Genomic DNA, 15,836 nt, shown 5'->3' with positions numbered 1-15,836 from the left:
TGATTCCTGAGGATGCTGAGAATGAATCAGAACATTAGATTGTAAAACCATAGCAATGAGCCAAAAGTTGATAAAATGCTTCTTTGGAGCTCAGAGGAAGTATAGGATGATTATTATGCTTATTCTCTGTGTTTGTCACTATGAAAAACACCCATTACAGTTCAACCATTGTTAACATGAAGACATTGCAACATATAAAAGTAGGAAAAGACAGGGACTGCGGCTCCAGGAGGATGACCACCTGCGTCCCACCAACGTCTCTCTGGGTATTAACATCAGCATTATTTAGCTGGAGAGGACTATTTCCAGTTATGATTCACATGCAAGGGATGCTGAGGTGATCAAGTCTGACTTCAAGGGAGTCCACCTGCAACGATACAATTTTAATCATCCCTGAAAACAGAGGAGACTGCAAAAAAAAAAGATCAAAATTGTATTAGTGGAGGCCAGGGTGATGATAGCACGTCAGGTTTTAACCCAATCTCAGTTCACTATTCCAACAAGAGTAAAATCTGTTTATGCCTGTGTGCTCAGGTCTGTATGTCAGAGAAGTCAAGCTGCAACCAAACTGAGGCTGATTCGTCTCTTTCTTTTCAAAGATCCCATTTTTTTTAACGGAATTTATGACACCATCAAAGCTCTTTGTCAACTTGTGTTCTTGAAATGAGTGGCCGAGCACCAGGGACGTGCTCACAAACCCCGTCCTTAAAAACCGCCTGCACACAGTCACCACATGCCGAACCATTATCCCGGGCACAAGAAGCTTTGCTGTCCAAAACATTCACATCACCTTCCGTCCTCTGGGAGACTTTAATCATCTGTTACTCAGATTCCTGTCGCATCTTATCATCATGGTTCCTCTGGACATCTCTACACTTATCAGCACCGGAGTATCAACATGCTGCTCATGCTGCCACGCAAAGATGTTATTTGAGTCTCCTCTTTTCTTCTTGCATGGTTTAAAATGATGAATGTGTTTGAAATGCCATAACCGGACCTATCCCTCTTTGTTTTTGGTCTCCTGGTTCTGGCAACATTCAGCCTCTCTCCTCGGCATGGAAGGGGAACAACATCAACTTGGACGTCATGTGTTGTTTATGGAACACATTTTTTTTCCCTATGAGGGATTGTTTTGGTTGTAAACATACTCTTTTGTTCATCGAAAAAATATTTAATATTTACTTAATCAATTCAGCTGTCTATCCCTTTTCTGACATATAACAGTACATCCAAAAGTAACTTTTCCTGAGAAAATGGAAAACATTTTTAAAAATTGCTTTTTTTACGAAAAGCAGCTGTCGGATTGAATTCTTTCAAGGTAAATGTGCACTCGGGTGACAAAGGTGGCTAAAAAAAGTATCGCCTCCAAGCATCTACAGTTACATCAAACACGTTCAATACTTCCTATAGTATATATATTTGCACCACATTTTTCTATTTTTAAGGAATATAATGCACCGTATGATGCACTGAGAAGCTGACGTGATGCATAGTTTGCATAGCCAAAATAATTAATCGTTTTAAGTTGTCATTTAAAAAATCTATTAACGTCATAGAGAGGGATTACCAGCAGCGTATCACGAGGGATGCCCCTCCCACGAGGAAAACAATGGCCAACCTTTTTTGTTCTAATTTTGTTCCAATTTAGAGAAAAAGTAAATTCTAACTTGTGATCACGGACAACAACAATCCCTCTTTATAGCAGCCTCCCCATGACTCCCCCCCGCCACCTTTCCCCAACACCCTGGTACCCTGGTACCCCAACAATGCAATAAGTAGTGCCGCGCAGGTTCGTGTCAGCTATGAATGGGCGGAGGAAGGAATGATTAGAATCCTATAAAAAGAGAAAGCATCCGAGATCATAAAACACCCGACTGCGGGAATTAAGGGGTTCACTCTCAGCCGGACAGACAAACCTCTGGTCAAGTTTCTCTCTGACATTGAGAGCATCCGCATTTTTTTTTTTTTTTTAGCAAATTCTCTTCTCCGTTGTTTCGCTTCCACGCTGGGCTCTGTGTGTTTTTTCTTCTTCTTCTTCTGTGTCGATGGTACATCCGAATTTCTTGTTGAAGGATGCTCGTCTTAACTTGGGATAGATGCTGCGCTTTGATGGTTCTCGTCGCCACACTGAGGACGGGAACGACCCTGCTGTCGGAGGCGCACCCGAAGGCAAATTTAATCAAGCCAGCCCTGTCGGGAGGGACACCGACACCGGCCACCAACCTCTCCGACGCCCCCCAACACCTCGGGATCACCAAGAAACATTACACGCTTGCGCAGGTAATTTTGATCAATTAAATGATATATGTGGTGTGCACGCGAGCTGTATTTACAAAATGCCTGTCGTTTGGTTGAAAAAATATAAGATGACTTTTTAATGGTAATGATAAATCATCGAATAAATAAAGTAGTTTCTGGCCCCTCTAACAAGCAAACCAACGAAAAGCTCTATTTTCTTCATTTAACGAACATCACACGTTTGCCGGTGATCCAGATAAACGTGCGTAATTGTGCGCGGCGTCCCCACAACTGTTCCGACCCGCAGCATCTTGAGGTGTGAGGGTTAAATGGCCCAATGCCTCAGAATGTCTCTCTCACGTGGGAATCGTTATTGGAAATTGCAGGGATTGGACCCCTCATAAACCCTAATTGCCTTGCAGACCTGACGCCACAGTCGGGTGCAGCACACTTCGACATTAATGCCAGCAGAAATGTGAGAAAAAGTTAACACTTTGGGTAATTTTCTGTCTGGGTTTAGTGTCATTAAATTGGTCCAGACGCTCGCTGGGATTATGGGATTCTTACTGGTGGGCCTCTGAGGGATACTCTTACCAACCACTTAATACCCACTCAAAGAGTTATCAATTCCTGCTGTTTCGACGTTGGGCCTTATCACCAGAGTCTGAGAGCAAACGTTTGGCAGGTTACATTGTGGCGGAACGGAAAAAAGTTGTGAACATTACGAGTTTTTATCAAGTATCAAATTAGAGCTGTAGATTTCCATTGCTTGGCCTGGAAAGAACCATTTAACTTCTCATCAGTTTTTTATCCAAAGAGGAAAACAGATACTGGTGGAAAAGAATCACGACTCATCAGTCAAACAAAAAAAAGGGAGGCCTTCATTTCCAATTATCCATAAGTCTGATTTAATTGGACATTAGTGTGATTGTGTTGAGAGATCACCTCTTTGAGCAGCAGATGGCACTGCAACATCTTCATCAGCTCACCAAAACAGCTGATCCTTCTTGCCATTGTTTTCTCGCCTTAGTGCCCTTAACTCTTGTTTGCATTTGTCCTGTTTAAGTGTCTGCAATATTACTTTCAGCAGTGAACGTGTTGGATATCTGTGAAGTGTGCAGTGTTGAGAGCAGCGCGTTGACATCCAGCTCAGGCAGCATAAAATTATTAAAAAAGCCACTTTCTCCAACCTCAAGCAGCACTGCCAGACCTCATTTTAAACGCCTGCTTTCATCTGAGCCGTTGCAATAATCGGGAGCGGTTTGGAAGAGTGGGCTGAGGGGAAACAATATGTGTGTGCAGAGACCACCATAATGTTTAAAAAATGAACATTACATGGTGCCGTATGTCCAAATGAAGATATGCAATATTTATTGGAGAATTGAGTGTGTGTGTGTGTTCTGGCTACCAGGAGGTTTTCCAGAGCTGTAGATTAACAGCCTCAGCTCGGCACTTGGCTAAATATGCTGCTTGACGCTGGCAAGCAAACGGCAATGACCGTCTTGCGACAGAGTGGCCATTTATGAGCAGAATAAATCACAGATAACAAGTCGTCTCTCTTCACAAGGCTGTAATGGAAACGTGTGGCGTCTATTTAGTCTAGGAGCGATCACAGGGAGAATGAAACTGCAATTACTCTACTTTAGAATTAAAAAAAATTATGATAAATGCCTTGAAACAGGTTGCATAGCGCAAAACCACACATTACTGAGCCATTTTCTGTCTGAAGTGGTTCACAGCAGGCACCCCAACATATTTTCATCTTCGTCTGCAATTATGAAGTGAATTACTGCTGATTAAAGCTTGGGTGTAAGTTTGGAAAATGGGCACGGCCATCAACTCAAATGCTTCCGTGTCATCTGCATTACACGAAACCCGCAGAGCCGATATCCTGTCAGTAAATCGTCGGCGTCATGCTGTTGAGTTTGTTACAATTGTGGAGGAACAGTCGACAGATTTTCAAACCCCTACAGGTTTTGCATTGGGTTCAGGATGTAAGTTTGATTGTTTTATCCCTTTATATCCCCGACCTTTGATAAGACTCAAGTCAGCTTGACCTCTTGAAGATTAGAAGTAGGTGAAATCTCCCAGAAAAACCTCCCTCAGTGGTTTACTTTCAAATGTAGCAAATTATGGAGGCCGGTCTCCCTTGGGAGAAAAGCCGACTGCTGCGGGAAACATGGGTGTAATTTGGTGATTTACCCATCAGATTATGAACGCTGCTCTAAGTCTTAGTTTACTTGACAGTTTAATGTGCTTTAGTACACTGTAGCTGCTGACATCGTCTGGCGATAAAGCTTAAATAAGCCACACACAAACCGGGCTCGGGTTCCGGCATCCCTTTGCCGTTCAGTCAGGGAGCAAACTGCCGAGTTTTTTTTTTTTTCCTGTTGTCTGACCCTTTTCACATCAGTAAATCAGAGAAAACCCAAAACGTGCGCCTCTTAGACCGTGACGGCCGGCGCTCTCGGGTGGCAGTGTTGTGTCCTTGGAAGAGAACCAACAGAAACGGGTAGCGCTCACCGCCGTAACCTCTGGACCCACAAGGGAACCCGGCAGCGTGGCGGTACGTGTCTGTGAAACATCAGCGGCCTGTCAGTCAGCCATAGCTGGTTGCTTTATTTAATTCAACACAGAGATAACCTTAACCAGCGATCCCTCAGGGCTCCGCCTATAAAACTAGAGCCACGTCCTTTCTCTTTCTTTGTGTAACCTATAGGTGAATGTTTAGTGATCCTAATGAGCTGAGAAAAGAGGTGTGAGTGCTTGTTAGCGGCCGCTGCAGGTTTTTTTTGCCTCGGCCTCTTGTCCTGTGGCCTTTCCACTCGGTGGGTCCCTTGGGTGCTGTGAGGGCCCTCCGCTGGAACCATTAGGGGCCTAGTGCGGCAACCCCCTTTACTGAATTGAACCTGTCAATGAGAATGGAGACCTGCGCACCTTCTCATTTCACAGGATTACACATTTTATAGCAGCACACCTTCTAGATTACCATCAAGAGCTTTTCCGCTGGCCTTTGATGGTCTTTGAAGAGAAAAGTCATGTACTCCGTCCGTAAGCCTTTCCTCATGTCCAATGAATGTATACTTAACTTGAGGAAGGTCTACTTTTTGGAGGCTTTGGATTCTAGCACTCGAAGGGACATGCCCATAAACACATGTGTTTCGAGTGATGAAAGACGCCAAGCTGTGTTTGAAGGCATGGTTCGTACGAGTCACTTGTGTGCAGCCATCCCCATGTTATCTGATACCGACTGTCTGTGCTCTCAGGGCACATGCACGTTGTTTGTTCAGTGACATCGTTCCTTCGGCACCGTTAACCGGTTTTAGGTTATGCGCTTGATTTCTGAAGGTCAAGTACGACATGCGGCTCAAAAAGTGTGGACGTGTGGCCGGGAGAGTGAAGAAATCCCTTCGCCAGGGTTCATGGTATTTTTTAATAACGATGGAAGCAGAGGCAGTGCTTAACACGGCCTCTGGCGGTCACGCAGGATTCATAGAAGCGTGGTCACATACGTAACGTTCGGTTGTCCAGAAAAGGCGGCGGATTGTAGTTTGTCCTTTTGGCACTTTTGCGGTGGAGCAAGTGAAACCTGGAGTTTATAATTTACTTTTGTAATTAAGTTAATATTTGCATAAAAAGACAGCTTTCACTTGCTCCATGGTTATAAAAGCCACACTTATATGTTTTGTATTTATATAACAATACCAAAACCTAATTCAATCGTTTAAATGACAACTTTGTTTGGCTTGGTTTAAACACGAAAAATGACTGAAAACCGGCTTTGAAAAGTGAAACATAGGGTTCAATCCCCTTAAACCCCAAACCTTCTCTAAAGTCTCTAAATATGAAACCCTCTAACTCCAACTAAACAGTGGAGACGATATTTTGTGCTTTTTGATGCATTACAGTGCACTTCCGTTGAATTCTATCAGCACTTTGGAATGACTACCAAGGTAAATAAGGGACCCAAACACCAAGGGGGCAGTTTCAAAGCCCTGTATATCCGGCAGTAAATCCCTTGTAGATTGATGCTCCTGCACTTTTAAGGATTCTTCTTCAAAGCCACAATGCTTAACCAGCACGAGAGCAGCACGAGACAGGCCCCGGGGGGCTTCCCTCATGGCTCTCCGTCTGTCTCTTCCTTTATCATCTCACCAGCATACCAGGAGAGGCTGCGGAGTCTCCAACCCGCTTCCTCCGCGGAAACCGAGGCCGGGCTTTTATGTGTGATGGCTGTCGAGGTGGGAAAAATAAGGGAGCAACAGAAAAAAAAAAAAAAAAGATGTGAGATAAATGAGATGCATCCAAATGAAACCCCGTCCCTCAGAAGTCGCGTATGAGGCAATTTAAAACACGACAAGATAAGGCCAGATTATCAGCCGTGATTTTAGGGGTCAGGCTTGTATCGTTGGGTTTCAAAGGGCTGTCTTTCGATAGAAGAGGTGAGCCCTGTTCTTCTTCTTCCACCCCTCCAACGTGCACTGTGCACTGTAATCGATCCAAGCCCGTGGCCAGAAAATCAGATAGTATGAAGTACTACGGCACATGGCGATGCACTACATGTTTCTCTAAATGAGCATAAAACAGGCTTCATGAGGCTGGAAGTTCATTCTTGACTTTCTAAAATAGTTCGCTATTCTAATCCTGATGTTCTTTCTTTGGTCAAAGTGGAGTTTAACATTCACTCTCTTGGTGAGAGTTAAATCAGCGGATAAAAAGCCCTTCAATGTCTTTACCGTGGAAACAGAGCTTGAGCTGGAGATGATTAGTTGTCCTTTGAACTATATTTTTTGAGGAGGAGCAGTGACTTCTTGGACTCTGTAACTCTCTCTAGAATCACACATGTAGACTTTTGCATTTGTTCAACTGTGCATTAAAAAGAGGAGAGAAATGACATCACAGGTGTTCATGGGCATATTTTGAGGAGAAAGCGTGGTTAGCTGTTGCCCGCTGCTTCCACCATTTCTGTTATTGTTATCTTTGTTATATCAGATTTTAAGGGCAGCTCCTGGCATTTATATCCCATTGATGACGTTCATTAAGTTTTGTTCTATCTCTGTTATAAGAATTCCTCTAATGCCAAGACAACCCGAATAACATAACCAGCCTTATATTCTCCAATTTCTTTTGTTCATCCACATCGAGGGGACCGAAAAGTTCTCCCTACAACAAGTAAACCGGGTCCCTTTGAAGTAAAGCTGTTGAGTATTCTGAGAACAGCTATGAACTGAACTAATAATTAGGAAATATTTGGAATCCATCAAACATCAGGGCTTTGTTACTTTAATCAACACATTAGGCCTCTGCATTGTGGGAATCTGTCATAGTGATGGATGAGGATTCAATTTAACATTCCTGCTCATTTCTCTACGTCTGTATCATTGCCTCCATGTGTTTCCAGGTTTAGAAAGTCCACATGGCATCCGTCCAACACGTCTCACATTGTTCACTTCCTAAAACAAGAGCCCATCGTCAGGGAACAACTCCCCATGTGCTGAAATACTCAACCTTGAGTTCATTTTAGCACGTGAAGTACGTTCATGTCGTGAGCACGGCAGCCACTTCCTGCTTACATACCAAATGGAGTTTGCTTTTTACTATAGCGGAAAGGATTCTAACCCGTGTCTTGTTTATTCTCATGTTTATTGTCCCATGCTTGTCTGTGGTAAGCCACGCAAAATCACATCTGTCTGTGCAATGGCGGCTCGATGTGGTTGTGGTGCCGGTGGAAGTTGTTCCAACCAAACACGTTGTTTTAATGTGTCCATCCATGGTATCAAACATGTGATGAGAATAGTGTAAAATGATAGAAACATTTGAGAGAGAGACGGTGACCAAACCTTTATTCCTTGCGGCTCTTCAAAATGTGCAGCTCACTTTATGAATTCACTGCAAATGTTTATCAGAATGTCTTTGTACTGGGGAGTTCATTTTATTGTGTACCAGTAAATAAATACCAGTAAATCTTCTCATTGGTGCATTCAATTGCTGTGGAAAAAGCGAATGCGCTTTTAATTGTGCTTCTCTCTGCCATGGACAGTCGATGTTGTGTTTGCTAAAGTGGTCGTTTTAATGCACTTACGGAAAAGACTTTTAGGTGTGCTTTGTCGAACAACAGAATATGACTCAACCGTTTCAGCGTAAACACAAACATACTAAAGCAAAAACAATTTCAAATTGACTATGAAGAAGTGTGATTAGCCACAGTCATTGCCTCACAACTATGTTTGTAGACTCATTAAGACTCTAAACACTTTTGGAGAAGACAGACACTGAAGTGGTCTTTCTTTTGTTTGTGATAACTGCAACAAATGACTGCTGATCCCTACAATATGTTGTCCTCTAAAACTGCAGTGAGTTCACACAAAGAGAACAACTGACATATTGTCCCACTTACCCTGAGTAGTATCATGCCATGCAGGGAGTTCGAGGTTAATCTGCTATGGTTTCACATCTCTGTTTGCTGCTTAGACTTCTGCCACCACCTCTGCACTGTGATGGGGAATTGCATTTGGGTTTGATACGCAAAACATAAAAAATAATGACGCACAGTCTCTAACCAGAACGCGTGCCGCTCTCAAACTGTTAATGATGGTCAGGCTTCTATCAAGATAACACAATGCTGTTAAAATAGAAGTGCAATTTTCCAACACGATGAAATTACATTTAAGTTGTTCTTCACGTGGTCTTATTTTGGGTCTAACTATGTTTTCTTTTCTGAGATGAAGTTTCTCCAAATACCTCTAACCTGACCATTACATGGGTTTTATTTGGCTTGTTAACTGCTACAGTTAAATGTTGTGACCTGAGGTGCCTGGTGTAACTGTGCTGCACTGTTTATAGAATGGAATAAGAAGGAATGCCGTTATTTTCTGATGTCTGCACAAGTTGAGGTCTGCAGGGTTCTGACCAAATAAAATCCACTACGTTCCTTCTCTTTAACAATGTTTTCCCGGGTAACACGGCACTCTGGTTATCTGGGATAAAAGATTGCAGATGTCCTCGCCTGGGACAGCGTAGCACTGTGTGCCCCATCTGATTAATGGTGATTGGGATGGTTTGCCAGACCAAGAAGATCCACTGCGCAGTAAAAAGGGACTATTCCATGACATTAGATAGTGAACAGTTTGACAGGATCTTGAAAAATGCAAATAAGGGGATTTGTTACTTATGTCACAGCCACATGTGTGTGTGTGTCCTTTTGAATTAGACCTGCTCATGCTCAGCACTAACAAACATTGATTCAATGATAATATGCACCTTTGACATAACATGAGCAGATGGACCGAGCAACTGCAAGCATTTTGGCACCAACATTGCACTGAATAATAATCAGAATCAGAGGCCATTTATTGCCACACATGTTACACATAGAGGAGTTTCTCTTGTCTGCAGTGTTTGATTCTAACTGACAACCTGGCACCTACTGCATGTCGTCAAGTGTCACACTCAATTGAGTCGGTTTTCCCTGAAATTTTGCACTTTACCTACACCTTTTTTTTTAAAGTCAAATGATAAAAGTGTGCTTTTACATTGCCCAGTCTTCTGCAAACAAAGTAAACGAATTTAGTAAATGCATCTTCTTTTCCCCAGCAGGTGTACCCATGCAGCAATGACAAGGAGTGCAGCGTGGGAAGCTACTGCCACAGCCCTCAACAGGCTCCCTCACGTTGCCTCAGTTGCCGCAGGAGGAAGAAGCGCTGCCATCGAGATGCCATGTGCTGTCCCGGGAACCGATGCAGTAACTGTACGTGTCTGAAAAAGTTTTCAGTGCATGCCTGTGTCAGTAATATTGGGACTGCGGGACACCGTTCAGAAATTATATCTCTTGTCAATTGCAGGTATTGTGGGGGAAAATAATCCTTGAATAGTATTAAGCCCACAGTGAAGAAGCCAGTTCATTTAAATAATATTCAACACATGCTTTCTGATAGAATCCTATTTCTCCACAGTTTTCAATTATTGCAAAAAGGTTTAGAAACCAGCAGTTTTCTACTATGAATCGAAATTCAGAAATAATTAAGAAAAACTGCTCCCACATCAGTCTGATCTTCAGCCTTGTTGGCCATCAGCCTTAACAATCTCTTAGGTTGACTTGTTTCTTGACAAATTTAAGTCTATTAAGCTATAGTTTTCCGTCATGTTTAATCTCTTTTTTTTATAATCCTGTCCACAGACACGTGTGTCCCCATCTCTGAGAGTGTGCTCTCACCTCACATCCCAGCTTTAGACGAGCACAACAAGCTCTCCAACAAAGACCACGGCTGGAGGAAGAGCGGGAAGGGACATGCTAAGCATTCTCTCAAAGGTGAGAAGATGTTTAAAACATCGTCCGCTGGGAAAACCTGCTCTCAGTAAACACTGTCAATGTTGTTTTGCCCCTCAGCTTCCCTGCTGACGATGGCAAAATCTCTCTGTTGTTCGCTGTCTGCCTGTCCTACAGAGCTCAATGGGCGACGCCAGTCCACAAACTACGTTGATAATTACGCCTCTGCTCGTGTGTCGGTGTCTGTGAACCATGTCATTGGAAGCACACACACTCGTGCGATGCACAAGTGAAAAGCGCAGAATGCGGGTTTGGCGTGATTGTAGCTAATAACTTTCTGAGCCCCCTGCTTAGTGTTCATGTCACCTGATTTAAGTCAACGTAAGGGCCCATTCATGAAGCAATTTGTTTAACGAGACACTTAAATTACTCAACTCTGAATGCACCCTAAAGACAGCAGGCTGCTCTTATAATGAAAAGAGCAGCACTACCTAAAGTTGCAATAAATAAGACCATTTCATTTTATTTCTGCTTGAGTCACCCCCCCGCTAAACCATTCTATTATAATGGCTTCATGTAAGTTGCAGCTTTAGACAAAATCCACCAAGAATCCGGGGTGTTAAAGCTAAAGTTAAACAAACAAGCAGTCAGGCCGATGTTTGGAACTTCAAAAATACTTTCAGCAAAATGTGGTCTTGTCAGCAATACGGAAAGGAAAGGAAGCGTTTGGCAGGAGGTGAAGCACATTTAAAAACTGCATGACTAAATTATACTAATTATGCATTCTTAAGAGGATTTCTAACATCGGTCTCAGACCAGATGGGACGATATGGTTAATATACAGCATAAGCAGATTGTTTTCTTGATTTATGATGAAAGCTTCACGCTTTTCTTTGGTCTCTGACATGGCCACATGTAACACAAACTGAATTGAAACACGAAGAAAGGGATGCATAAACTTATCCGCATGGAAAACCTAACAGCTTAATGAACAATAATCATACATTTCCTGTGCTTTTTTTCTTAACCGAAGCACTATACAGCAAAACCGCATGATGCAAGATGATCTATACTTTCATGCAGGTCTGTTTCGTCTACGATGAAGCACTTGGTTCTGTGTTTTCTTCTGAGCAGACGATACGTCGACCACCGCACACTGTTTGCAGATTATCTCATTCAGTGGTTCCCCAACTGATCGGCCCTGTTTCTCCCCCCCCCCCTCTGTTAGGGCACGAGGGCGACCCTTGCCTCCGCTCATCCGATTGCTCCGAGGGCTACTGCTGCGCCCGCCACTTCTGGACCAAAATCTGCAAGCCGGTGCTGAGACAGGGCGAGGTGTGCACCAAGCAGAGGAAGAAAGGCTCGCACGGCCTGGAAATCTTCCAGCGCTGCGACTGTGCCAAGGGCCTCTCCTGCAAGGTGTGGAAAGACGCCACCTCCTCGTCCAAGTCCAGGCTCCACATGTGCCAGAAGATCTGAAGCAGCCGGGGGGGGGGGGAGCCGCTCTCGGCGTAGGGGGCCTCTGTCTCCATCTGACGCGGAGGTTTTAAGGGACGGGTTGTGGCTCCGTTGGAAGGGGAGTAAAAGACAGAGACTGACGAGAGAAAGAACAGACTGTGTGAGTTCAAGCTCGCTATTCGGAGTGCGAGTGGGATGGTTTGTAATGCGTTTGCTGTGAGGGGTCAATCCCTGCACCCACACACAAACATGCTCCCTCACGCACACACATGCACGCACGCGTCATGGGTTTGTTAACGAGCTCACAGATCTTTTTAGCCACTCTTGTGACATTCAGGGAGCCACTTGTTAGCCAGTATATGCTGTGATAGGTGTAACAGACGTAGCACTCTTTTATCATAAACTCAACTTATACTATTTATAGACGAGCCATATTTTTACTGCATGGCACATTCTTTACATAACCCCAAAGTCAAAGATCCGAGGTGGGTTTTTCATTACTTGATCTGATCTGCCGTATTCTTAGTTTTCAATATCTCCATCTGCTTAAATTGTTGGTTTTAAGTATTGACAAATTCAGCAATGCAAGACATTTGCAAGCTGTAACAACGGCCAATCGTACGAGGAACGTATTCCATCCAACGTTCACTCCGGAGCTCGACTTGTGTAACGGCATCCTGAGACTTCAGTGCACGCACAATACTCTTAAAACCAAAGAACGAAAGAATATTCCCATCAGAGTGATGAGTTTCATCTGGGACATTAGCTCGCCGGCATTTTTCTCCCACGAGAAGAGAGATAAAGTATTGTGTCCGCTGTGGAAACCTTGTTTGATCTGATCTGATACAGCTGCAATCTATTGTGAAACAGCCGGGTGGGTTGAGGCAGTTTGCACTGAGGTGGTGCTCCGCTTCAGACTCTGCGGTTGCGATACCAGAGCCGAGAATGGTTCTGCTTTTCCCAATCACATGAACAGGACTCAAGGATACCGCGGAGGGGTAATTTCCCTTTGTTTACAAAGCCAGTAGGAATGGAGACGTGAGAAAAACATGTTTCATGAACTGAACGTTTTCAAAGAGAATTTCAGTTTGAATCAACTTCATGTTGATAACAATCAGCCCTGTTTATTTTTTTTTGTTTTTCAAATGCGACTGCATACTTTCTAGTGACGAAACACTTGGCAGTTTTGTGATACTGGAGGTGAACCAATCTCCCTCGGTACAACTTAAACATCCCCTTGTTGCGTACATATCCAATATGATATCACATTTGCCTCTTTTTGCTTTACGGTCTTAGAGCATTAACTACACATAATTTGTAACCATTTAAAATATCAATAAGCTCTAATATTGTAAATAGATTGGAAACAATGAAATGTATTTAAGACTCAATGTATATCGTGTACATATGATAAAGATATGGTTCTTAACATATCTTAACAGCAAAATGATCTAGGTGAGAACAGAAATGACGGATTAAAGGGAAGAGCACAATTGGATGGATTCAGAATATTGTTGTAATGATAAAATCTCTGTGTATTGCCAGAGGGGACAAAATAGATACAGACTGGATGCATCCAACGGATATTTGGAAGAAAAGAGACAAGCACATGAATTGGTTGTGTACATGCTGTCCAGATTTATATCTCACTAAATATTGTCTGTGTTTTGATTTGTTTCGCGTATTTACAATGATGAATGAATAAAAGAATGTATTTTGTATCATTTGTTAATCTTGACTGGTTATTACTTGAGTTGCTTGTTGTGCATTTTGTTAAGTTTTCAAAGTGTAAAACATTGAGGTAAAACAAAATGAAGATGACATATATTTCCACTATAAATTGAAAACAAAACAAGAAAAATGTTCATGAAGAAAATGATGCATGACTAAATCAACAGACAAAGTTCTGGGGAAAATCACAGTTGTGTAGCTCACCTGGAAGAGGTAAACCATGGGAATAAACTGGATTGACTGCACCTCCTGATGGTGGATATACACCCTCAATAATACATTTTAAAAACAATTTTTCAAATGAAAATGAAAAATGAAGTGTTAAAAGTAGCAGTTGCACTGCTTAAACATGATTAAATAATAGAGCTCTTGTAATAGTGAGATTATAGGGCAGTGTGTCAATTGACCATATAATCCAATCTGAATTAATCATCATTTGAAATATGTTTTGGAGAATCACTTATGTAGAAAATCCTGAAACCGTCCACGGTCACTTAAAACACCTATTGTGGCCGCATTTGAGACTTTTTCCTTCTTTCTAATTAGACTTTGTAAGACCCATTTTAAGATGATGCATTATAGATGTGATCCATTGACGATACGCTCTGAAATACTCTTTTTACAATACATCATTTGCAGGATGTGTTTGGTTAGTTCGAGATCCCCTGCTTCATAGAATCAAATATAACATGTAACATTATGGAATAGAAATGATTCAATGGAATCTTTGGATATGATCAGTGTCCTCCATCGCCAATGTGGCAACATGTGCTGAAAGCTCGCTGAGAGGCAAATGTCGAGGCAAAAAAGATTTTCAAACATTATTACGGCTATTCTCAAGAGTGCTCCTCATTTTTTCTTTCTTCTGTAACAAGAGACATTACATATTGCAAGAAACACCAAATGCATCGTTGTGGTGATATTGTTATCCAAAATATGCTTCGTTCTGTTCTAATAAGGTTTGATTCATTGGCCGGGGAGTCGTTCTTTCACGTCAGAGTCAAATTCTGGAGTCAAATTCTTAAATAAATCTTAATCTAAGTAGCAGTACCATTTAGCTACTTTCGAGTCCTTTTTCAGGTTCTTATTAAAGCAGTTTGAACCAGATGTGATTAGGTGGCCGAAGAAGCTGCTGCATTGCTACAATACATCTACTACAGAATTGTTAGTGATTTACAAACATTTTGCAGTAAATTCTCCAAAACATTCCGTCAGTATATGTTTATATGACAGCCATGTGGCCAGAATTCCACAAAAAGCTCAACTCATTGGGACCAGTGAGTACAAATTGTTTAACATAAACATCTGGCGCTACTATGAAACGAAAAGAGCACGTTGATCCAAAAGGATATTATCTGTCTTGTTGCAGATTTGCCAGGTATGATTTGCCTTCTGCCTCTAAGTCCTTTGAAAAATATTTAACTTTTAACCTTTTTAGCTTATTTTTCCGACTGTGTGGAAAAGTTCGGGAGGGACCTCTTATGTAAATGTGTTAACCAGATGTTAAATGTTTATATTTCCTAAAAAGGTGTGACTCCTCGAGGTTTATTTATTTACACCATTATCATCTCCTGTTTGTTCTCACATTATATCACTACAAGCAATATTGTCAAACAGAACATTTGTGCTCGGTGGACACAGTTTTGATGAGCGTTAGGCTTATCGGTTTTGAAGCGGTATAATAAATCATTTCTACAGCAGGTGGTCAGTCCGTTTTTTTTCCCCATGTGTTTTGATTGAAAGCAATGACTCTACCCAACGTTCGTTCGGATACGGTTTCAATCATCAAAACCTCCTCAAACACAGAAAAAAAAGGTACATTCAGGGTCTCCATGGAGAGAAGAGGTAGATACAGAAAGAAAGCCCTTTTTCTCAAGCTCCAGGCCACCCACAGGCTCTGGAGTCTCCAGCAGAAACCTGCTAATGAGAGAGTCACTGTCCCCGGCTTGGCACTTTCCAGCGTGCGTCAGCGTAAAATACCAATGAAGGCATTCACGCTGTCAGGTTTGACTGCCCACGAAGTTGCCAGCTAAATAAATATGCTGAATGATTCAGGCTCTTTGATTTTGTGCCCGTGTAAGCAGGCCATAAATGTAATTTGGGTATTTATGGCTCATATCGTTCACTGTGAAGGAGAGGGAAA

General features: G+C 42.4%; 1 protein-coding gene across 2 annotated transcripts; it reads left to right on the top strand.

Moving 5' to 3' along the window:
- The first annotated feature begins 1,646 nt into the window (after positions 1-1,646).
- On the top strand, positions 1,647-13,683 carry dkk2 (dickkopf WNT signaling pathway inhibitor 2). Of its 2 annotated transcripts, none has more exons than XM_040187657.2 (4): positions 1,647-2,280; positions 9,832-9,985; positions 10,415-10,546; positions 11,733-13,683. In XM_040187657.2, the coding sequence occupies exons 1-4, from the start codon at positions 2,074-2,076 to the stop codon at positions 11,981-11,983; spliced, it is 744 nt and encodes a 247-aa protein (XP_040043591.2). In that variant the 5' UTR covers positions 1,647-2,073; the 3' UTR covers positions 11,984-13,683. The 2 variants fall into 2 exon arrangements, with proteins under 2 accessions (XP_040043591.2, XP_040043592.2); XM_040187658.2 differs by having other exon boundaries at positions 1,922-2,280; positions 9,835-9,985.
- The last annotated feature ends 2,153 nt before the right edge of the window (positions 13,684-15,836 follow it).

This window comes from Gasterosteus aculeatus, chromosome 9, assembly GCF_964276395.1.
Source record: "Gasterosteus aculeatus chromosome 9, fGasAcu3.hap1.1, whole genome shotgun sequence".
Classification (NCBI taxonomy): Eukaryota; Metazoa; Chordata; class Actinopteri; order Perciformes; family Gasterosteidae; genus Gasterosteus; species Gasterosteus aculeatus.
The sequence above is the reverse complement of the archived record's forward strand: the minus strand, read 5'-3'. Positions and strand labels throughout refer to the sequence as shown.

What these genes read in the sequence shown, in the direction of transcription:
- dkk2 (XM_040187657.2), top strand. Translation starts at nt 2,074, where the DNA reads ATGCTCGTCTTAACTTGGGATAGATGCTGCGCTTTGATGGTTCTCGTC. An exon ending in AACATTACACGCTTGCGCAG is followed by an intron (nt 2,281 to 9,831) that starts GTAATTTTGATC and finishes TCTTTTCCCCAG; the next exon opens with CAGGTGTACCCATGCAGCAA. An exon ending in TGCTAAGCATTCTCTCAAAG is followed by an intron (nt 10,547 to 11,732) that starts GTGAGAAGATGT and finishes CCCCTCTGTTAG; the next exon opens with GGCACGAGGGCGACCCTTGC.